Genomic DNA, 24,342 nt, shown 5'->3' with positions numbered 1-24,342 from the left:
TGAGGACTTGCCTCACTCTTTCTGCAGGGGTATTTTAATACCTGCCATGTCCTTTGAGGTTCTTAGATGAAAGTTTGCTGGAAAAATGTAGAATGCTACTACTACTGCTCAGTGTTATATTTTCATGAATTCCTTGCATTCAGGCTTCATTGGATTAATAAAATAAAGTAAAATAGAAAATGTGTCTAGTGAGCTGTTTATCAAATCCACCAGCCAGACCAGTTAAGGATTAACAATACTGAAATGGCTTCTGGGAAGTACAACTATAACATATAGCTTTCCAGCAACCACTAGACTTCTGCTCACATTTCTGAAAGATGTCTTGTAAGCCAGCCCAGCAGCATTTCACACATTAGATTGTATTTGAGGATGTACAAGTGAAAAATATTACTATTTCTTGGCATCTAGCCCCTAAGAAATTGCTCCTATCGTAAGTACTGCCTCCAAATCTGACTTTGAAACAGCTACGTGTTTGAAATACATGTTAGCAGAAAACATTTGTGAAAAGTGTGGGGATTAGAGGAAAAAAAACTAAGTTTACTCATTTGTTGATGTTTCTAATTAGGAAATTGCTTGAGAAAACCACACAGCCCTTCTTGAATAAAAAATGGCTTTTAGATTATGAAAAACCAACCTAGAAATAATTCAAACTTAAGAAGAAAAGGAAGAAAAATTCTCTGAGTTCTAAATTTAATTGTAATCCCATTCTACTTTTTAAAATTTTACAATGGGACTCCTTAATAATTTAATGTACTAATTATAATGCTTGGGTAGAGGGACAAAAAAAAAAAACATTTAAAATGTGTATTCTAATAAGTATTAGGGTTTCTTTAGCAGAGTAACAAGCTATGTTCTTTGAGCCATTGTGAACCTCAGCTTGTGTTATCAGCCAAGAGCCAGTCTCCAGGGTTTCCTTTGTAGTATTAAGTTTCATAGTAATTAACACTGCTGCCAACAAAATCACTTGGCTATGAAGTCATCTCATGAATGAAAGGAAAAACAATTTCTGTGTCTCATGCTCTTGTAGAAATCACTTGAGGAAATGTTTGAGATAATCAATTAAGGCAATTGCTTCTCAACAGGTACTCTGACACCGCCCCCTCAACCCCCAACATACACACATACAACCTTGCTTCCTTGCTTGTACTCTGTGCGAAGACTGGTGGCTATTATTGGGATGGTAGAAGTAATTTTCTATTATTAAGCACCTTTTATGTACTAAGAATTAAGCTCAGTGCTTTACACTCATTATTTTGAATCTTCACAGTCTGAGAAGAATCATTAACCCATATCCCCAAAAAACTGAGGCCGAAGAATCAGGCTACAAACCTGGGTTTACTTGACTCAACAGCCTGCAGTCTTTGCTTTATACCATGCCACTGTGGTGGTTCATTGTTACCTACTATTTGCCTTCTAATTTCTAATACCATAATAATTGTTGATTACTCAGTTGCAAGGGGATAATCAGACAGGATTATTTAGAAATTTCAAAAAATAAGTCATAATGACAGCAACAGAATATTCATTGCCTTCTCCTCTTTTAAGTTAAAATTATCACCAATCATTTACATAAAGGGAAAATGACAATTGATATAGAATCAGAAAACATTTTATTCAATCTTTAATATTAAAAAATCAAAACTAATAATCCAATTCTTATTCCAATTAAATGTATTAATAAAAATTTGACTGCCTCCAACTCAAAAAGAACCCTAATAAATATGTTTAATGTGTAATTCTCATTAACTATTTCACTTTTTTGCAATGCACTACATTATTCGATTTTCATAATGAAGTCTTTGGGGCTTTCTTTGGAGCAAATTGCTGTAACTTTTTCTTTATGTTTTTACAGGTGGTTGTCATCCTTCTGTCACTACCTGACTTCATTTTTGTTAATGGCAGTATTATTAACCTTTAAAAATGAATGTACAAAAAGAGATTTTTTTCAATTTGATTTTTTTTGTAGTTTTATTGAGGTATGATAGAAAAATTATATATCTTTACAGTGCACAACATGACATTTTCATGGCCACAATCAAGCTGATTAGCATATCCATTCTTTCACATTGTTACCTTTATATTTTGTGGCAAAAAGACTTGACATCTACTTTGTTAGGAAATTGCAAGTATATGATACATTATTATCAACTATTGTCACCATGCTGTTCATTAGATCTCCTGTACTTACTCACATAATAACCAAAGGTTTCTACCCTTTGACAAGTATCTCCCCTTTTCTCCTATTCCCATCCCCAGTAACCCCTGTTCTACTACTCTCTGTTACTAAGAATGGACTTCAGACAACCAAAATGAATAGTTACATTAACATAAGTTTGGTACTGAGCAGTAAATTTATGTTTACGTGAATTAAATGGTAGGGAAAGGAGGAAAAAAATATCAAACAACTGAAAAACAGAAAAACCAAACCACACTGCTAAGGATGCATGTGGGTGATAATACTCTAAACCAGGAAAGAAAGGAAGTGAACACCATAAAATTTAGGAAGGCCATTATATTTGGGGAGAAAGGTGAAGTTTGTGTTTGTTAAAACAGATTTCTCATGGTAAAATATAATACAGATACAGAAAATGACATAAATGTATACCTTAATGAAATATCATAAGGCAAACACGCTTAAAGAACAGCTGGGTCAAAAAATGGAACATTGCCAGCCACCCCAAAACCCATTGACATATCCCAACCAAGTATAAATCTCGCCTTTCTCCCCAAATGTAACAACTTTCCTAAGTTTTATGGTGTTTACTTCCTTTCTTTCTTGGTTTAGAGTGTTATCACCCACATGCATCCTTAGCACTACGGTTTGGTTTTTCTACTTTTTAATTTTTTCAGTACCTTTTTTCCTTTCCTACAATTTACTTCATGTAAACATAAACTTACTGCTCTGCACAAAACTTACGTCAATGTATCTATTCATTTTGGTTGTCTAAAGTCTATTCTCTCGTAAATTCCTAAGGAAGGCCTCATAGGAACAGTACTCCGAATTCTTTCATGTTGACAGCAGTTTTAAAGCCTTTATACTTGAAAATTGACTTTGCTAAATATAAATTCTTGGCTCACAGCATCTTTAATATGTCACTTATGGTTTTATTGGTAATACAATTTTCTTTTCTTTAGAAGTAATTTGATGGCAGGGCATGGTGGCTCTCATCTGTAATCCCAGCACTTTGGGAGGCCAAGGCAGGCAGATTACGAAGTCAGGAGTTTGAGACCAGCCTAGTCAACATAAAGCAACACCATCTCTACTAAAAATACAAAAAATTAGCTTGGTGTAGTGGTGGGCACCTGTAATCCCAGCTACTTGGGAAGCTGAGGCAGGAGAATCACTTGAATCTGGGAGGTAGAGGTTGCAGTGAGCCAAGATTGTGCCACTGCACTCTAGCCCAGGTTACAGTGCAAGACTCCATCTCAAAAAAACAAAACAAAACAAAACAAAAAGCATAGTAATTTGATGTTTTTACCTGGATTTTGAAAAAGAATTTTTTTTTTGTTTGAAGTTCAGTAATTTTCTAGGCTATGTCTTGATGTTGATTGTTCCGAGACAGCTTTTTCAGGGAGGATATGATTGTTCCAAGGAATAGCTTCAAAATTTCTTTTTCAGAAAATGTTTCTTGAATCATATATTTTAGTATCTTCTGTTCCTTTGCTTTGGGCTTCGCCTTTCGAGGACCCCTATTATGCATACCTTAAATCTTCTTTGCCGGTCTTCTTGTTACTTTCTCTCAAATCATTTTTATTGCTTTCCTTTGTTAATATTTAAATTGTTCTCCTTCTTATCTCCTAGTTACCTAAAGGCTTGTTATGCTTATTTAATCTGTTACGTTTATTTGATCTTGGATTCCTTCTAATTTAGTCTTTGTTTAGTGACTTTTAAAAAAAATTTTTTTAATACATTAGTCCATTTTCAAGTATCTAATCCTGATTTAGGTTTTCTTTTATATATTGGACCATTTTGATAAAGACTTTTGGATTCATTAGAAGTAGTTACAAAAAAAATAGAAGTTAGAAAAAAATAATATTTTTTATCTTTTGGGGGTGACATGTTCTTCTGATATGTACTGCCTGTCTATAGGTATGCTATTTTGCTACTTATCCTGGATTTTTTTCTGAAAATAATTTTGAGTTTAAACCTTGATTATTTTTTGCTGCTAATTTTATGTGACACTTGTTTTCCTTAACTATAAAAAGAAGACATGATTCAGAAACCTTTTTTAATTCATGGTTTTAAGCTACATTTCAAAACTGACCGATAACTTTCTAAAACTGTCTAGTTCCTCTCCACTTTTATCAGGACCTTGTTTTTTTTTCTTTGTTTTTATTGTTCCTGTACTACTCAATATGTACTCTATTCAGAAGGAAGGTAATGGAAGGGAGATTTGTCTGGTTAGTTTCTAGAATTCATGAATTCAGACTATTCAGATCCCTTACAATGGACCTTACATACTCAGCTATAATGGAATGTAGAAATCCCCTTCCAAGTGTAACTGTCATTCTTACATTGCCCCACTGCACTGTTGAGTGAATACCTGTTGGCAATTTGGGAGTGTTTTATATCCATTATGTACCCAGTTGCTTTTCTCTGCTTTCTCCTTCACAGTTGCCAATATAATATAGGTCTTGTAGCTTTGACAGGTTTGTCTCTTTCCCCTCCTATTTCCCAGTTCATGGGAATATCTTGTCACTTAATTTATGTTTCGATGTTTTCACTGAATTCTTGAGTTTTCACTCTAGATGTTTTGTAGGGAGAATTCAGAGAGAGTCTTTTAAATTATGTCATCACTGTCATTCCAGAAACCTCTCTCTTTACTTTATATCTTTAAGTCTTGTGGAGATTTTCATATTAGTTTAATGGATTGAGTAAGACCAATTCTAGATATCAGAAAGGTTATCTTTGTTTCCCTAGTTTGTGTTTGGGGATACCAATTCTCACCTTAAAAAAAATGGCATGAATCATGCAATACCCATGTGTTATACTCATGTAACACACCTACACTTATATCCCCAGATCTAAAATAAAAGTTGAAATTGTCTTTAAAAAGGCATAAACCCTTTCTTTTTCAGGGATGAATTCAATGTCAATTAATTGCTACAATAAAGGAATAACTCAAAAGATAATGACTTTTTAAAACAAAACTCTTGAAATTTTGCCAAGCATTGTTTACAAATAACTGTAAGCACTTCCCCCTAGGAATAAGTAATAAAAATGGTTAATGGCCAAAGTATTCATTATTATAATATACTTAAAATATACAGTATAAACCAAAATTAAAATTAATAGTCAATCAGGAAATAACACAATTTACTATTCTAGAATCCACGTCTTTACTCAGCAAAGATTTTTGGCACTGGGTTAGATGCTATGAGATAAAGAATATGTTTGACCTCAGTTTCCTAAAGGAATTAGATTTTTTTGAGACTTTACAGGAAAACAGCAGAAGCAGAATTTGAACAAAAGCTAAGGATAGCCATAGAGCAAACCCTCCCCACTCCAGCCCACATTGAACTTCTCTGATTTCTTCTCAAAGGTGATGTTCTCTCCCTCCACTCCTTCCCACATGCTATTTCTCCTTCCTGCAATGACCTTTACTCTACGTTTTGCCTAGGTAAATCCAACTCAATCTTTAGGTCTCCATTTAGTCTTTATTTCCTTACTCTCATAACATGGTGTACTTTAGCTTTGTAAGATAAATTAGTAATTCATCTTCCCCATAGACTGTAAATTCCATGTGGTACAAGTACCATGTCTATTCCATTCACTTCTGGATCCCCAGTTTCTGGCTCATTGTAGGTGTCTAATAAATGATAATGGAAAAATAAATATATGGAGCTCTGGTGATTGACTGCATCAGGAATTCATATGTGGAAGTACTGCAACTATAATAAGCAATATAATATTCCCTTGAATAATTGACTACAAAATTTATTTTTGCTTATTTTAGCTAGGAGATTATATCCCATATTGAAATTTTTAAATATAAACAATATATGGGCATTGTATTTTATATTCATTGAGTAATCATGCTCAAAAGAAGGCATTAGTGTCCTTGCATTCGTGTCCTTGCATAATCTGATGAGAAGAGCTTGCAGCAGATGGATCGAAGGTTGTAACTGTTGGTGATAATAAATCCAGGTTTGCACGCATAAAACATCCTTTCATATAAAAATTACTTTAAAAAAGGAAAAGATTACAAGTTAATCTAGCATGATTTTTCAAGTGTGAACCATGTGTTGGCCAGGTGATGTGATTCACACCTGTAATCCCAGTGCTTTGGGAGGCTGAGGCAGGAGGATCACTTGAGGCCATGAGTTCAAGACCAGGTTAGGCAACAGAGCAAGACATTGTCTCTACAAAAAAAAATTAAAAACATATAAACCCAGGCATGGTGGCACATGTCTGTTAATCAGGAGACTGAGACAGAAGGATCACATGAGCCCAGGAGTTTGAGGTTACAGTGATCTATGATCACAGCATGGCACACTCCAACCTGGGTGACAGAGCAAGACCCTGACTCAAAAACGAAGTGTAGAGTTTATCACCAAAGGTAAAAGAAACAAATACTATGATGCTGTATTTTAAAAAAAAGTGTAAGACATCACCAAGGTGTAAAGAACAAATCCAGCAAAAATAATATTCAAGTATTCTACAAGCAATGCAAGATCCAAATTTGTCACATTACTAATATCATGATTATTTATGACTAGTCATCTAGGTTTGAGTAAAATTAGTAAATTAGCATTCAACCCAATTTTATGAAATATTCTCTAAAAGTTATTTAAAGTATAGGAGTTTTTGACAAAAATTATTGAATAGACAATAAAATGTAAGGGAGAGTTTAATGAAATGTTGAGAATGACACAAATGGCTTGATGAAAATACTTAGGTTTATTTAAAACACCATCTTTGATAAAAGCAGGATAATTTGCAGAATTTCAGTCTCTCACCCCAGCACAATAGTAAACATCTATACCATTGGATTAAGATACTATGTTGAGCTTGCCTCTTCAGTTTTAAAAGAATCTGGTCCTACACTTCTACTTCAGTCATGGCCATTCTCAGTAATCTGCTTGAGTTGTTGCCTTACTTGAAATAATATTAGAATCTGTCTCTAATGAAAGGTGCATGTAAATACACCTTCATCTCACTAAGGTCTCACCACTGGGTTTTTTAAAAAAGTTCCTTCATTACCAATGAATCACATTTTCACCTGTTTCTCCCATCCAAGTACTAACCAGGCCCAATCCTCCTTAGCTTCAAGATCAGGCAAGTCTAGGGTGATAACGGTTACAAACATATTTGCATTTTATTTCTGCTGTGTTTTATTGGAGATTTGGATTTTGGATATATAAGAACTTAATGTCCTCAACAATCAGTAGCAGCCTTCTTGGCATGATTCATTTCTATAACAAGGAAGAAAGGTAAACCAGATGACATTTCTAGGGTTTTTCCAGACTTGTGCTATGACCATTAGGAGAATGTTTCATGATTGGAATTGGTGAGCTCCTTTCATGGGATTTATCATAGCATGTGAGCATAGACTTAGGCTACACATCCCATACCATGCCTAAGACACTCCAAGGCAAATAAATGTTTTATCATTCCCTGCTAGGTAGCTCTGAAGGCCAGAGAACTGCTCTGGTGAAGCCAAGTCACAGACCCCTACCCCAATAGAGGCCAGTTTATGTCAAACAAAGAAAATATCTGTTCTCTGGCTAATGCTTACACCTTGAGTCTCAACCAGGTTTTGGCTGTAGTAAAATTCTGTCAGTTTACTCTTGATCATAGGAGGAACCAGGAAAAAGAATATGGGTGATCAATGCAAAACCATCACCACTCTTGAAAAAGATTCTAAGTAATCATTTCCTACTGATCATATCAACAGCAGCATCTTCTTAGTCAGAAGATATTATGCATTCTGCACCTTGATGAAACTACTTTTTTGGCCTCCTTAAATCTCTTCTCACATGTTGATTATTTTTGAAATTCCAATGTTGACAATTGTCTGGATCTGTATTATGTATGGTCTATGGAGTGACATGAACTTCATAGAGAACATGTATTTCTTGGCAACTCCTACTGCTATATAATGGATTGCCTGCCTCATATTTGAAATGAGTTGCAGCAGACTATAATACCCCTCATCTTTTTTCACTCAGCCTGTTTCCAGTTCCTGGCCACATATGGATGGCTGCTTCAACCTTAGTGAAAGATTTATCAAGTGTTCCAACATAATTTTAAATGAGAAAAACAGAGCAAAATAGCCAATTTTATCCTCAATCCCAGAGAACAGGAAAGAAACTCTTTTTCTCATTAAGAAAAATATCCCCACATGTGGGAAGAGATTATAGATTGTATTCCCACTCTCCTCCTGCAACTACCACCGTACAAATACCCTTCACCACATACCGTATGAAAATGAAAGTTTATAAAAGTCACCCCATCTCCACTTACATTCATTCATTCAAAGTTTATTGGTTCCCTGCTTTAGAATTGGCACTAGTTTAGTTCATGGTAGAACAGCAAAAATATTTGTTGTGCACTAAAAGAGTTTACAATCCAGAAGATGAAGCAGAATTATATATTCATATATTTAAATAAGATTAAACTTACAATAGCTCTTTAAAAATTATAACCCTCTTCATAAAACACCTATCATATCCAGTTCTAATAAATGAGACAAATAAAACATGCTTATGAGAGTTCTGAGTGCAGGAGTAAATACTGGGTAATCAGGAGAATGAGAAGAAGGAAAAGTCCTATGGCGCATCTCCTATGTGTCAGACATAGAACTTTCTTATTTATTACAACAAGTTTCTGAAATATATTCTTGTTCTATTTTCCAAATATAAAAATTGAGGCTCAGAAATAATAGATGGATTGTCCAAGATTACATAATTATAAATTACAAACCAAGGCTTTGAAGCCAGTACAGTTTGAACCTAAAGATCAAGACTTTTTCTAGAATTGAGATTGTGAAATAGTTGGAACCTGAGCTAGATTTTCATTAATGAGTATACAGAGATGGGAAAAAGAACAGAAAAAAACTGGCAGACAAAAAGAAACCAGTAAAAGGACAGAAAAGTGTATAGTGCTGAAATCAACATGATTAGAACAGATGACTCAAATATGGCAATAGTTGACAAAGTGATAAAATTGCATTGGGTTCTTGAATTCTAGATCAGCAGTGCTAAATTCAGTCCCTTCAGGGACTAAAGAATTATTTAGAGCTTCTGACAGAGAAATGGCAAAGTAAACATGAAGTACCAGGGAGGTCTGCCAGGTTGTAGTCATAGTGTATGGGGGAATACCGGAGGCAGGGTAGAATACCAGCCTAGATTGACTTTCTAGGAAGCTAAAACATCCAGACCAAGTGTCTTCTTTTGTGTGCTCATTTGTCTGTATGTGAATGGAGATTTTTTAAAAGCACTAATTTTAAAGTTTTTTAAATTAGGTGAAGCAAACTGCCTGCAATAGGAAGGTCTTAATTTCTACCACATGTACCTCCTCTAAAAAATAACAGAAAATTCTTCCTCCACCAGATAATGAGTTTTGACATAGTGAATCTCAATAAACAGGACTTCCCCCGACCTGGTTTCTCAAGCTGAAAGCCTTGACTCCTGGACTCCATTTCTCTCATATCCTACATCCAATATGTCAGAGAACCCTGGTAACTCTACCTTTCAAGTTCAAATCCAGTCATTCTCTCCTATGCATGTATCCATGGTTAGGAGAGAATCATCATTCTCATGCTTAGGAGAGAACTAGTTACCATCTTCTCTCCCTCCTCCCACCTTTTTCCCAGTACCATCTACCCCCTTCTCAGCAGCTAGAGCAATTCTTTGAAACTACAATTCTAATTGTATAATTTACATAATGGAAAACTTCAGTGGCTTCCCATCACCTGTAAAGCAAAATCCCAAGTCCTCATCCTAGTCCACAAAGTCCTTCGGAAAGTGTCTTCTCTCTGTTCATCTGGTGCATTTCCAACTCTTGATCCCCTGGTGGCTCTGTCCCAGTCATGCTGCCCTTGTTCTGCCCTTGTCCTTCCACAAACACCCTAGACATACTCCAAACACAAAACTCACTTTGGGTTCCTATGCCTAAACTACATCTCCCAGAAATTCACATTTCTTCTTCCCTTATTTTATTTAGGTTTCTGTGGAAAAAATGCCACCTATTCATAGAGCACTTCCCACAGTATCATCTCTGTAGTAATACTTCTCTGACCCTACTCCTTATCTCTTTACCTTGCCTCATTTTCTTTGTAGAACATATGTCTATTAAATTTGATAATTACTATTTGTCTTTTTGTTCCCTGCTGTATCTCTGATGCTAAATCAATGACTGAAATAGAATAGTTGTTCAATGTGTATTTATTCAAAGATGATTTGATGGATATGAACATATATTAATAGACATGATAACAGCAATCAAATGGCATGTATATATAGTGAATGTTTTTCAAACCATATTTGGGGTTATTTTAAAATATGGCCTCCTTTCAGTTACCCATTGTCTGGATCTTCTAAGGGGAATAGCTTACAAAGTCTGACTAATGGTTTATTTTCTTGCTACAGAGTTATAAGTAACCTTAGTTCTTTTTTAATTCACTTTTTTTTTAACTTTTAAGCTAAGGTATTTTTTAACTTAGGTAAAATTTGCATAACAATAAAATTAATCATTTTGTGGTACATCGGCACTATGGAATACTACACAGCCATATAAAGGAATAAAAACACAGCCTGTGCAGCAACATTGATGCAGCTGGAGGCCATTATCCTAAGCAAATTAATATCTGAATAGAAAACCAAATATCACATGTTCTCACTTATAAGAGGGAGCTAAACATTGGGTACTCATGGACGTAAAGATGGCAACAATAGACACTAGGAACTACTAGAGTGGGGAGGGAGGGAAAAGGAAAGGGCTGAAAAACTACCTATTGGGTACCATGCTCAGTATCCTGGTGATGGAATCCATCTTACCCCAAACCTCAGGATCATGGAATATACCCATCTAACAAATCTGCACATATACCCCCTGAAACTAAAAGCGAAATTATTTTTTAAAATAGCCATTTTAAAGTGTAATTAGTTTTATTTAGTATATTCTGTTGTGTGTCATTTAGTACACTCATAATTTTGTGCAAATATCACCTCTATCTAGTTTAATACATTTTCATAAATAATATTATTTTTTAAATTATTCAATTTGGAATGAGAGGAAACAAATTCATTATATTAGAAATGGTAACTAAAGTGAAGAAATCAAATGTTTATCTCACCATCCTTCTATAAACTGTTATACTGAGTAATCAAATAGTGGATGAGGAAAAGTAGCTCCTTTTAAAAGTATTCTGAGTCATAAATTTGTTTAAAAAGAGTATCAGTGTGGTATTTCATTGTTTGAAACACTTGATGAATTAATGATATAGCCATTGAACAGGAACATGTACAAACATCACAAAAAGAAAGACAGCCAGGCGTTATGTGTCTTGCAGTACAAGAACATAATGCCAACTGTGGCTTTGCCAAAGAGAGAGAATAAATACTGTCTAAGTCTCTGCATTTTGCTGCCAATTTCCCAGAAACTGTACCATGAGTATGTAATCAATGAACTTCAGACTGTGGGAAACTCTATAGGTCAAATTCCCTATATTCTTCAACAATTATAAGGAGCACACTTTCAAGGAAAAACTTGCAGATTAATAGACTTAAAACATATAACAATTGTTATTAATGAGCAAGATTAAGCATAGTGTCCTGGGTGATAAAACCATAAATAAAATCAAGGAAATTATAACTATAGAAGTCATAGTCATAGTTACTTTGGAGAAGACAGAAGGGACTGTGACTATGACAGGGCACCCGTAGGTGCTTAAAGTTTTGTTTCTTGACCTGAGCAGCAGTTTCAAGAGTGTAATTTAAAAATTGAGTTTCTCAGATAAATACACAAACGGAACAGAATAAAGAGCCCAGAAATAATGCCATACACCTACAATCCTCTGATCTTCAACAAAGTGGACAAAAACAAGAAATGGGGAAAGGACTCCCTATTCAATAAATGGTGCTGGGATAACTGGCTAGCCATAAGCAGAAGATTGAAATGGGACCCCTTCCTTAAGTCACATACAAAATTCAACTCAAGATGAATTAAAGACTTAAATGTAAAACACAAAGTTATGAAAACTCTGGATTGAAAGACATAATATTGTTAAAATGTCAATGCTCCCCAAAGCAGTCTACAATCCCTACCAAAATTTCAGTATCATTTTCTTGTTTTAGAAATGGAAAAGTCAGTAGTAAATTTACATGAAATTGTGAGGATCTCCAAGTAGGCAAAACAATATTTAAAAAGAAGACCGAAATTAAAAGACTCAACATTTCCTGATTTTGAAACTTAACTACAAATCTACAGCAATCTAAATATTGTGATATTGGAATAAGGATAGACAAATAGATCAGTGGAATAGAATTTTGAGAGTCCAGAAATAAACCCATACATCTATGGCCAACTGATTTTCAACAAGCATGCCAATATCATTCAATGGAGAAAGAACAGTCTGTTTAACAAATGGTTCTGAGGCAACTGAATACCCACATGCAAAGAATTAACCTGGACCCACAACTCATATCACATGCAAAAATTAATTCAAAATGAACCAAATATCTAAATATAAGAATTAAAGCCATAAAACTCTTAGAAGAAAACATGGAGGTAAATCTTCATGGCTTTGGATTAGGCAGTGGATTCTTAGATATAATATTAAAAGCATGAGCTTACTACATAATTCCACTTATGGTAAATATCCAAAATAAGTAAATACACAGAGACAGAAAGCAAATGAGTGATTCCCAAGATATTGGGGAAGGGCAAAATGGAAAGAAACTTCTTACTGAATGAAAGGTTTTGATTCAGAGTAACAGAAATGTTTTGAAACTAGATATGTAGAGGTGGTGGTTGCCAACATTGTGAATTTACTAAATGCCACTAAATTCTTCACTTTAAAGTGATTCATTTTCCGTTATGTAAATTTCACCTCAATAAATCACTTTTTAAAATGTGTTAAGTCAGTAAAAAGAAAACCTATAATTCCATATATACTTCTTTATAAACTGTAGTATATACTGAGGTATAAATGCACTCTTTTATTGAGAGGAGAAGAAAAATGAGGAGATGCTAATTCTGAAATAGTGACTTTAGACAGAGAAAAGTCAGATTCCTTTTCTCACTCATAGTCATTATGGTAATTATTTCAAAATATGAAAAGTTTCCATTTCTCCCCATGTATCAAATTCATTCTAAAACATTTCCTCTGGCTTAGTGACAACCTGTTTAAACATGTGTTTCTTGCATTTTACAGACATACTTGGCAAGTGCAAGACAAAATCGATGCAAACAATGTGGCTTACACAACTGGGAAGCTAAGCTTTCACACTGATTATCCAGCCCTCCATCATCCACCTGGGGTAAGGTGAATTTCAACATATTTTCCACAAAGCAGGCCAATGACCAATATCCTTTCATATTTTGAGTCTAGAAGATTATTTCACCAAGTATTTTGTCTTATATAAATTTTCTTTCTCCAAACATAATCCAAGCTCACAAAATCTCTGTACCTAAATCCAAAATATCCACATTCCTGAAGGAGAGGAGAATTTTATACATTTAAAACAACAACAACAACAACAACAAAAATTCTTTTTTGCTTCCTAGAAATTACTATTAGCATTTTTTGCTTTGCCAAGACAGATTTTAAGGTAGTAGTAAATCTTGAGGTCTTTCTGCACATAAATTTCTAAGAAAGTTAAGAGGGAAAATGGAATCAGTAAACAAAACGTAGGGTTTCCTTCAAAGTCACATGGGCATCATTCATATCAGTTAACTACTGCTGCATTAAAACTCATTCTACCATAAAGACACATGCACACATCTGTTTACTGTAGTACTGTTCACCATAGCAAAGACCTGAAACCAACCCAAATGCCCATCAATGATAGACTGGATAAAGCAAACGTGGCACATATACGCCATGGAATACAACGCAGCCATAAGAAAGCATGAGTTCATGTCCTTTGCAGGGATATGGACGAAGCTGGAAAACATCATCCTCAGCAAACTAACACAGGAACAGAAAAGCAAACACTGCATGTTCTCACTCATAAGTGAAAGTTGAACAATGAGAACATATGGACACAGGGAGGGGAATATCATACACTGATGCCTGTCGGGGGTGGTGGGGGTTGGGGAGGGATAGCATTAGGAGAAATACCTAATGTAGATGACGGGTTGATGGATGCAGCAAACCACATGGCATATGTATACTTATGTAACAAACCTGCACATTCTGCACATGTATCCCAGAACTTAAAGTATTGGGGGAAAAAACTCACCCCCTAACTTGATGGCTGAAGAAAACAGCCCTTTACTTAGCCCTTGTTTTTACAATTTGGGCTGTATTCAGCTGGGCACCTCTTGTCTTCAGTCATATACCTGCAATCAGTTGCTAAGTTAGCTGGGGACTGATTGACTTTCACTGAGATGGCTGCTTTCTGCTCTACTTGGTCTATTGACCATCCGAAGGCTAGCCCAAGTTTAATGCATATGGCAACTGGAACAATTTTCAGATAGTTGCACAGCTTCTCAAGGTCTAGGCTACTCACCTCTGCAATGTTATATTGGTCTAAGGAAGTAATAACTCTAGCCCACATTCAGGAGGTGAGTAGATAGAACCCCTTTGGAGGAAGCTGCAAAAATGCATTACAAACTGTGTGACTACAAGGAAAAGAATAACAGTGGCTATTTTTGGAAACCATCTTCCTGGTAGGAATGCTCAGTGTGGATCCAAAAATCCCCAGGAGAATCTCTGGCTGGACATTCTTTCTCTACATTTTTACAAAAGTTTCATTTTCCTAATGAGCTACATTTTTACAAAATTATCATTTTATTACACCAAAAATAAGTGGTCAGGAAATTACCTTTTAAAAGATACCCCATTCCTATTTTTAGAGCTAAATTAGACTACACGAAATAACCACATAGAAATCTCTGTCTTCAAAGGTAAATGAAAATTTGGCCAATTCTTAAGTTAACAAAGGAGAAATGGGCCAAAATCACAATTAGCCCATTTTTTCATTATCTTCACTGAACATGTTTTTCTCTGTGCCCTTGGTACCCATTGTTCTCACCACTATTAGCTAAACCAGTCTAGTAATTGACTTTACATGTTTTAAATTATTTTGTTGATTGTAAAACACTACAGGATTTCTTTGAAATAAGTGACTGTAAAACCACCCCTGTAGACACCTTTTTGGGTAAAGGTTGGGGGCAGGAGACACACAATGTGATTTTACTCTAAATGTGGCTCGGATTTTTCTAAAACCCTAGGGTTCAGAGCCAAATTAATCAGCTCAGCTCATCTTCCAAAGGTAGATTGAAGGAGTTGGATGGAGTAAGGCTTAAAGAATGAGACTAGAAAACTAAAAGTTTTGTTTGAATTCTTAAGTGGTCTTCTGTCTTTTAAGAATTTAAGTTTTGTTTCTGAGTTAAAATTAAAAGCCTAAGGAAAAGGGATCAATTGACTTCATAAATTTTCCTGAAGTGTAATAGAATGCTTGACTTTTTCATAGCACATTATACTTTTTCAGGGCAGTTTTACTTTCATTACTTTATTTGACTCTTCTTGACATTCCTTTAAGGTAGACAGGATTGATCATGTCCTTTTATGTCAGATGAGAAAATGAAGCACAAGATTCAATACTTTTCTAGGGTGACATCTGATTAACGGGGAACCTGGATTGGAACCCAGGCCTCCATCTAGTTTTTCATTACACCACACTGATCCTGAGCTGGAATTTCTAATTACTATAATTTACGTAGTAAAATAGAATATTTATAGATTTTTGTCATAAAATTGAAGACAAGAATTGAGTTCTATTGTTCTTTGTATATCAATACTTTGTATCTCAATACTTCCATGCACATTGCATGTAATAGAGACATCACAGATGTTCTATAAAGAGGCAAAGAAGTGCAACAAACTTGTACCTGTCTCCAGAAAATGAAACATTCAACCTAAGTGACTTGATAGGAGATTTTAAAATAAGAGATGATTCCTAAAATGTCCAGATTCTACTAGAAGAATAAAGCGTAGGCAACCTGTTTGTATTATTGCTCAAATTCACATTTTGAATTATTGCAGGGGGGTTTGTGCCAAGGTTTGAGATTTTCTATAACAAATAGAACAAACTAATGTGTTTTTCCGTACAGAGGAAATAATCTGGAAAATGAGTTACTTGTTGAGAGTTCAGTGGATTATGTGGATTATGTGGAGCATGGATAAGGTATCACATCTTTAATGAAACAGAGATGTTGCTTCATTCACTGTCTTGGCAGAAGTCACATGCTGCATAAAGTAACATTTAGAAGGAAAATATTTTGTTTCTGAATGACTCGTATGAAATAAAATTGGGTTTTATACATGACAGGCATATATTTGCTTTTTAACCTAGCAATAAAAGTGTTGTCAGCCTTCATCATCTTTTTTCTGTTGGAAGATTGTATTAAAAGTGTAACTGTAAAAAAGAAAGTAATAATGGGTCTTGACATATGTAAATAACATGAGCTGACCTTTTAAAGATTAGCATTTGAAATATTCTATCAGTTCAGGAAGGCAAAATCTAAAAGGATTTAAAGAATACTGTGATCCTCCAAAAACAAAGTTATGCTATTATTTTGCTACTCTGACCAGTTCCTTCCTCAAAAAAAAAAAATGATAATAATAATCATAACCCTATGTAACACCACTGGTCTAATACTTTGCAGGTCAGTTCTGACTACATTACTTTCATATTCAAAAGCCTTCAGTGATTTTCTTCTATGCACAAGTACAAAAGCCCTTCATCTGATATGTAAGACTCTCCATCATGAGGCCTCAAATTGCCCTTCCAACCTGATTTACTCTTTCTGTTTATGGCCCTCTGTTGTAGCCAGACCTTTTATTATCCAGTGAACTGTGCATTGTACATCATTATTTCTGTCAACTGACTTGCTTTCTCATTCTATTCTGCATATCCCAAATCTTATCCATTCTCCTCTACCTCACTTACACCCCCTTCCTCTGGAAATCCTTCCCTGCCTACTCCAATATCAAGTGTTCCACCTCTGCAGCTATTACAAGCTGTACTTTTTGTTTGCTAATGAGCATTATTATGGCTGCATCTATGTCTTCAACTGTAACATGTTTGAACTATACAATATTAATTATAAGCAACTTTTTCTTCCCAACTCTTTTTTCTGATGGCATAAGAAAGATCAAACAAAAAAAAGTTTGTTGGCTTTGGCTCATTCATAGCTTTTTGAATCTTTAATATAGTATCAAAAAATTGTGCATGTATATTATTTTATTGATTATTTAATTCTAATAATTAAAATTTAATTTAATATTTATTTAATAATGCATATTTTCTTTTTGTAGGTTCAGCTTCTTCACTGCATAAAGCAAACAGTCACAGGTGGTGATACAGAAATTGTAGATGGGTTTAATGTGTGCCAAAAGCTAAAGAAAAAAAATCCTCAGGCATTCCAGATTTTGTCCTCTACCTTTGTAGACTTTACAGACGTTGGAGTGGATTACTGTGATTTTTCTGTTCAATCAAAACACAAAATTATAGAGTAAGTACTATTTATAAATTTTCCGTAGCAATAAAACTATTGACAGCAAAATCTCCATTAACCTAAAGTTTAAACAGCACAAAACATCAATGAACTTCAAGGCGGTTTATTTTTATTAACATTTAACCTAATTTTAGAGTGATAAAAAGTATTTTCACCATAAAATTTTTTGTTAAATTACATTAAATTTATTCCTAATCAATATTAGAGGAAAAGTAACTGAGATTTTGTATATACTTCATTTTTAAAATATAAGTTCTACATAGTTATAATCAATGTGATTATACTAGTCAGAACACTTTTGGCCAGAAGTGAAAGAATATAACTCAAAATAGGTTGATCCAAGAGTTAAACAATATCATCTGATATTGGTCTCTTTTTTCTTCTTAGCTTTACCATCTTCTATGTTAGCTTAATTTTCAAAGATGATCGGCAAGAAGCTCCAAGTTTTCATTGTCCTTAGAGCTGGTAATCACACCACAAAGAATGCTTTTATTTCCCAATAGCTACAACAAAGCTCCCTAATTTCCCTGAATCAATCATCATGGCCAGTGGGTTGGAGAATTCTGATTGTCCATACCTGTATCACATGTTCAACTCTGAAGCAGGGTCAGCCTCATCTGAACTACACGGACTGAGAATGAAATAGGGAGACTCCCCAAAGAGACGCTAAGCCAGCAAAAATCATATATTACCTACACAGAACATTTTGTGTTCTCCCTTTCTTTTTATTTAACATTATTTCATCATGATTTTTTCAAGTACCTACAAAGGCCACAAATTCATCTTTTTTGAGAATTATCTTGCATTTTGTTTCTAGGATAGTTTTTAAATTATACGTCAATTAATTGTGGAAGGGGAGTATAATTTTAGAATTGAGTTTAAATTTTTCTTATAAGAGAAATAGCCAAATGGTAAGAATAAACTCATTTAGAAAATCATTAAATCCCCAGTACATTCGTTTAGTCATTCAACAAATATTTATTGAGGCCAGTCACTTTTCTTGGTATTTGGAATACATCTGTGGACAAAACAAAGATCTCTCCCCTCATATAGCTTACACTCTAATGGGGCAGAGGAAAATGTAAAGATTTTTGAACAGATTAGCAAATCATACTAAATGTTAGGCTGAGCATGCTGGCTCAGGCCTGTAATCTCAACACTTTGGGAGGCCAAGGTGGGTGGATCGTGAGGTCAGGAGTTTGAGACCAGCCTGACCAACATGGTGAAACCCCATCTCTACTAAAAATACAAAAATTAGTCAAGTGTGGTGGTATGCACCTGGTATCCCAGCTGCTCAGGAGACAGACGCAGGGGAATCGCCTGAACCTGGGAGGCAGAGGTTGCAGTGAGCCTAGATTGCGCCAATGCATTCCAGCTCAGGGGAGAGAGCAAGACTCCATCTCAAAAAAAAAAAGTTAAAAATTGTTAAGTGCTCAGGAAAAAGAGGAAAACCAGAGCAGGATAAGGGAAATCTGTAGGGATTAGCAAGGATGGAACTTGCATCATTAAACAGTGTGGTGAGGGAAAGCTTTACTGAGATTTGAGCAAACACTTAAAGGAGTGAGGAAGTTTTCAGAAGAGAAGTAGTTTCCCAAAACTGCTAGACCAAAAGTTCTAAAATGGTCCTAAGAACATCTCTGGGGTGTTCAAAGAACAGCAAGGAGACCAGTGTGACTGGGAGAGTGAAGGAGGCAAGTATTAAGTATTAGGGTAGGAGGTTAGGTGGGGACAAGTTGATGTAGAGTCTTGTTAGCAAATTGTAACAGTAGCATTTACTCTGAGTGAAATAAGAAGCTGCTGCAAGATACAGATCAAAGGAAAGACTTTTATATTTATGTAAATTTAGTTAATTTTAATTTTAAATGGGTCCCCTTGACTGCTAGAAAGAGCAAGGATAAGAGCAGGAAGACCAGCTAGGAAGCTAATGCATAATGCCAGGCTAGCAATGGTGGTGCCTTGAACATGAGTGGCCGGAGTGACAGCAGTGGTGAGAAGGGTCAGTTTTTGGTTATATTTTGCATGTATAAACCGATCATTTTCCTGAAAGATTGGAGGACGTGTCTGAGAAAAAGATAGATGTCAAGAATGAAATTCTAGTTCAGAATAAACCTGAGACATTTTCTGAGAGTTCAGTCATCAAGGTGAAAAGGAAGTAACGCGAGATTCTTAGTTATAACATGACAGTTTTAACTAGTCAAATATTACTTTAAAAAATCATGACAAATTGGAGTTTTGTTGAGACACAATACGATTACAGATTCTGCAAGGCTAGTAAACGGAGGCAAGAATCACAGCCATAGATTAGATTAACTGAATGTCCACCATGTGGCTCATGACTTGGCTTTGATATTTTCTGTAGTAAAATTTCAAAATTTGGCCATCTGTGAGGTCTCAGGAATAACCCCTAGAGTATAAATATCAAGTGGTTAACATTCATTCACTTAAAAGTATATTTTCAAAAACAGGAAATGAAACAGAGCATTCTCAGTTAACAGAGTCTCCTAAGTGTTTGGGTTAATTTAATTCTCCTTGTGATTAAATTTTTACATTTTTATGTCCTAGTACCAGAATGTCTTTTATGCTGCTGACTGAATTAGTTACAATTCAGTAAAATAAAAAATAAGCCAATACAGAAAGGAGGAAAAAAAATGATGTTGAGACTCAGCTATCCTCGCAGCTACAAATTCAATCACGTAAATCCAAGTCTTTTACTTGCCAGCTGTGTAATCTCTCATGCGATTATTTACCCTTGCTGATCCACAGTATCTTTTCCAGTCAAAAAAAATGAAAACAGAAAAAGACTACCACGCACAATTGAAGTGGGAATCACAGAGTTAATATATGGAAGCCCCTACTATTGTGCCTAGTTTTGAAAATGCAAAATAAATTTTAGCTAGTTATAATTTGCATAGAGTCCAACACACTTACTGGGGAGAGATTTCTATTTCAGGTCTGAGATTCCAGAAACCAAAGTAAGAGGGGAATATAATCAGTTACAAGACAAGATGCTTTTGAGGTCTGAAATACATTTTTCCTGCAGATCCTCATAAATTATGGCATGGTAGACAACACCGTAGTGGCATTCCCACAAAGAATACAGGAAGTTCCATAAAGCGTTGTATCTACCAATGGGACATAATGCTGTTACTAACGAGGAGTATTTACTGTCTAAACTCTGAGTGTAGACATCATTGATAATGTTTTGCTTTTGCTGGTTCACAGCCACCATGTTGTTGGTTTAAGTTTAACTAATTTGTCCTTTATGTAGAGCTCATATATAGCCAGTTATTCCCACCTTTTCTGGCTTTTTACCTTTCCTCCTCATGCAAACTTACATTACACCCTTTCATTCTGTTGGTAGACATCAAATTTCTTGCAAACATTCAATTTTACATTTTAGGTTGATCTTCAAGGTACCAGCTACCCATCTCCTCTAACATTCCTCAATCCACAGAATAATAAAGTCCCCTCTAGATCTTATAACAAAATTTGCTTTCCATTCCCCTGTTATTGCTGAGAATGCTAAATAATGAATTGTGTCTTGTTTTCTCAGATAAACAGTAGGTAAAAGAAAGCAGGGACTGTGTTACACTATAATACACAAAAAAGTTGACTACTTTTCTATATAGGTGAACTCTTAAAAATGAAAGCCTAATCTAGTATACCACGAGGCATCCAATTCCGATTTTCATTACATTTATTAATCACAAAGTTCCTTTCACTGATACATGAGGATATGCCTGTGCCCAAGGATTCTAGAATAGATAGCTCATAATTAGCATAACCATTCAAATCAAGGAGCTATGGTAGTAGTGGGAAAAAAATAAAGCAGATCTTGAGAGTGACTGAAACAGAGGACCCCCTAGAAGTTCCAAAGTCATGACATCCTTTGGCAGATGACACAGAGGACAATGTTATATGTACAGAACACATAACAAGAATAAAAAGGAGGAAAAGTAGGTCAGAAGCAGTAGGGCTAGAATCTTGAAGGTAATATTAAAAGGCAAATGACCTTTACTGTGACAGAGTTCTGAAACCAGCCCCATGAATTCTAAGGGGTAATTAAAAGGTCATGTACTCTCTATACCACTAAATCCTAGCGGTATATAGTCTTTCTACTGACTTACCTTCTACCTGATTCTTTGTACATAAAGCCAAACCGAAAGGCTCAGAATATTCTTGATTTATGTGAAAGCATGTGGAAGGGGGTGGGGTACTGCATTACCTAGTGAATCATATTTTTATTATTATTAATATATGCAAATACACATTTTAAAAGCCTAAGAGCCTTTTTAAAAGCCTGTTCCTTCCTTTTACTTTCTTTCCCAGTGTGGGTTCAATAGATAGTTTTCAGGCCTTATCCAATAAGCAAAGAATTGGTGCTAATCACCAACTTTTGAGTTTACCATTACAATCGTCCTTTGGCCCAGAGCCACCATGCACAAGGGGCCCTGATAGTCATAATTTGTGCTTCATTGTCAATGGCATCTTTCCCCATTTGTTGATAATATTCACTAAATATAACCCAGACCCCAAACCAAGGTCACCAAACCCAGGTATATGTAATGATGTGTTTGGTCTGACCTACCAGGCCTGGGCCCTGGTCAGTTGTTGGCTCTCATTACCACTTCCTAGGCTTGTCCTACCTGGATGCTGCTCCCGGGATTAATCCTAGGCACTTTGCCACCATCCTTGACCACCTTCAGTTTGCATGCATTCATCCTGTTTCTACCTAAAGAAAAGAAAAAGTTGATTGACACTTTAAGACTGTCTGAAGGTCTGCCTTCCCAATAAGCTACAAAAAAGTTTCCTCTTTTTGCTACTGTATCCGGGTGATGCCATGTCTTGCTAATTATAACCACCAAAGTTCAAATCTAAGAAATGATGTTCTTTCCGTCCTTCCTTCTTTCTTTCTTTATTTTTGAGACAGAGTCATACTCTGTTATCCAGGCTGGAGTGTGGTGGTGTGGTCTCAGCTCGCTGCAACCTCCGTCACCCAGGTTCTAGCAGATGCCTGCCACCACACCCAAATAGCTGGGATTACAGGTATGTGCCACCACGCCCAGCTATTATTTTTTTGTTTTTTGTATTTTTAGTAGAGACAGGGTTTTGCCATGTTGGCCAGGCTGGTCTCGCACTCCTAACCTCAACTGCCTCACCCACCTTGGCCTCCCAATGTGCAGGGATTGCAGGTGTGAACCACTGTGCCCAGCCTTCTGTCCTTAGATTAAAAGCTGTATTGCCTTACATTGGCATGATCATGATTCATATCTTAAGAAAGAGAATAGAGATCTCAACATTAAGAGCTTTCAATTTACTAAAAAATACCTTAGTACCCTCCCAAGCTACTAAAAACTAGAGAGAGTGACATGAGCAACAAATATTTATTAACTGCCTGTTATGTCTAGGCTCTATGTTGAGTGCTAGGAATACAACATTAAATGAGATACAGCACCAGTCTTCTGGAAGCCTAAATACTAAGATAGGTAGAATGAGTAAACAGATAGAAAAAATGGACCTCAGCCTAGTCTCTTCTTTTCTCATGCTTCAGTTTTTCCATCTATAAACTAAGGATTGAATTATTCATGCATTTCAAACTTTTTAAAAACCAGAACTTTCTTCCCATCTCACACCCCAAATAAAACCACCACACTTAGAACCTTTAATAAATGAGACACATAAAACAATTGACCTATAAATTCATAACATGAAAGAATTTTAATATAATAAATATTGGAAAAAGTATTTGTTTCAAATAACAAAGAATGAATGAATTTAACTAGGCATAACAAAATTTTTAACTTGAATTGCCCAGTAATATTTAATTTAAGTTGAATTCTACTGGCACTGAGGTAGTAAGATTTAGAAAAAAGTCTAAATGAATGAATGAAAAAACAAGGAATACATTGCACCACAGGTAACCTTAAGATCTTCTGTACCTGTATTTGGATTTTTTCATGTCTTGTTTCAAAAATATCTTTGAAAAGGCATTGACCCTTATCAATGTAAATAGATATTTCATGAATGACATATTAACTTTGTCTCTTAAAAAAACAGGTTAGATGATAGAGGCCAAGTGGTTCGCATCAACTTCAATAACGCAACTAGGGACACAATATTTGATGTGCCAGTTGAAAGAGTTCAGCCTTTTTATGCTGCTCTGAAGGAGTTCGTTGACCTCATGAACAGCAGAGAATCCAAGTTTACCTTCAAGATGAATCCAGGTCAGTGAATACATTTTCTCAAACAACCAAAAGCGTGGATTTTCTTCAACCTGAACCATCTAGAATAATAGCCAGAGCAGTTTTTCTCAGGTATGGCATGCAGAACACATATAACGGAATCTTGGTGAGCAGATGACTTGATTAAGTAGTGGACTCCTGGCCCTCACTGAAACTTACTACACTTAGTTATTCTATCCTGATAAACAAATAAAAAGATCCTCATGCTTCTCTCTCTAACACACCACAAGTAATGTTTATTCATTAGGCTTACTAGCAGAAACAGTACTACCTGAAATAAAGTAGTACCTGAAGTATTCTAGTTACTTGAAATAAAAAAAGCAGAAAGCATCATATTTTTTATGGACCATCTCTACTCAGTAAAGTACCATCAAACCTGAGGCTTTTGGCATCTACAGTAAAAGGCAT

General features: G+C 35.4%; 2 protein-coding genes across 5 annotated transcripts in view; one reads left to right on the top strand and one right to left on the bottom strand.

Annotated features, from left to right (window-relative positions):
- Window positions 1-24,342, bottom strand: part of CCDC34 (coiled-coil domain containing 34) — a 327,538-nt gene that overhangs the window by 64,581 nt on the left and 238,615 nt on the right. The window contains exon 10 of the mRNA XM_064365089.1: window positions 22,339-22,424. The gene's annotated coding sequence lies outside the window, so the exon portion shown is untranslated. The remainder of the gene's footprint in view (window positions 1-22,338; window positions 22,425-24,342) is intronic.
- BBOX1 (gamma-butyrobetaine hydroxylase 1) overlaps window positions 1-24,342 on the top strand; it is an 82,843-nt gene that overhangs the window by 57,401 nt on the left and 1,100 nt on the right. For all 4 annotated transcript variants that reach the window (XM_064365085.1, XM_012452232.2, XM_064365084.1 and 1 more), the window contains 3 exons: window positions 13,380-13,485; window positions 17,493-17,689; window positions 23,750-23,916. In XM_064365085.1, the coding sequence (XP_064221155.1) occupies window positions 13,380-13,485; window positions 17,493-17,689; window positions 23,750-23,916 (470 nt within the window). The remainder of the gene's footprint in view (window positions 1-13,379; window positions 13,486-17,492; window positions 17,690-23,749; window positions 23,917-24,342) is intronic.

Source organism: Aotus nancymaae, unplaced genomic scaffold, assembly GCF_030222135.1.
Source record: "Aotus nancymaae isolate 86718 unplaced genomic scaffold, 86718_ANA_hifiasm-v0.15.2.pri h1tg000059l, whole genome shotgun sequence".
Classification (NCBI taxonomy): Eukaryota; Metazoa; Chordata; class Mammalia; order Primates; family Aotidae; genus Aotus; species Aotus nancymaae.
The sequence above is the reverse complement of the archived record's forward strand: the minus strand, read 5'-3'. Positions and strand labels throughout refer to the sequence as shown.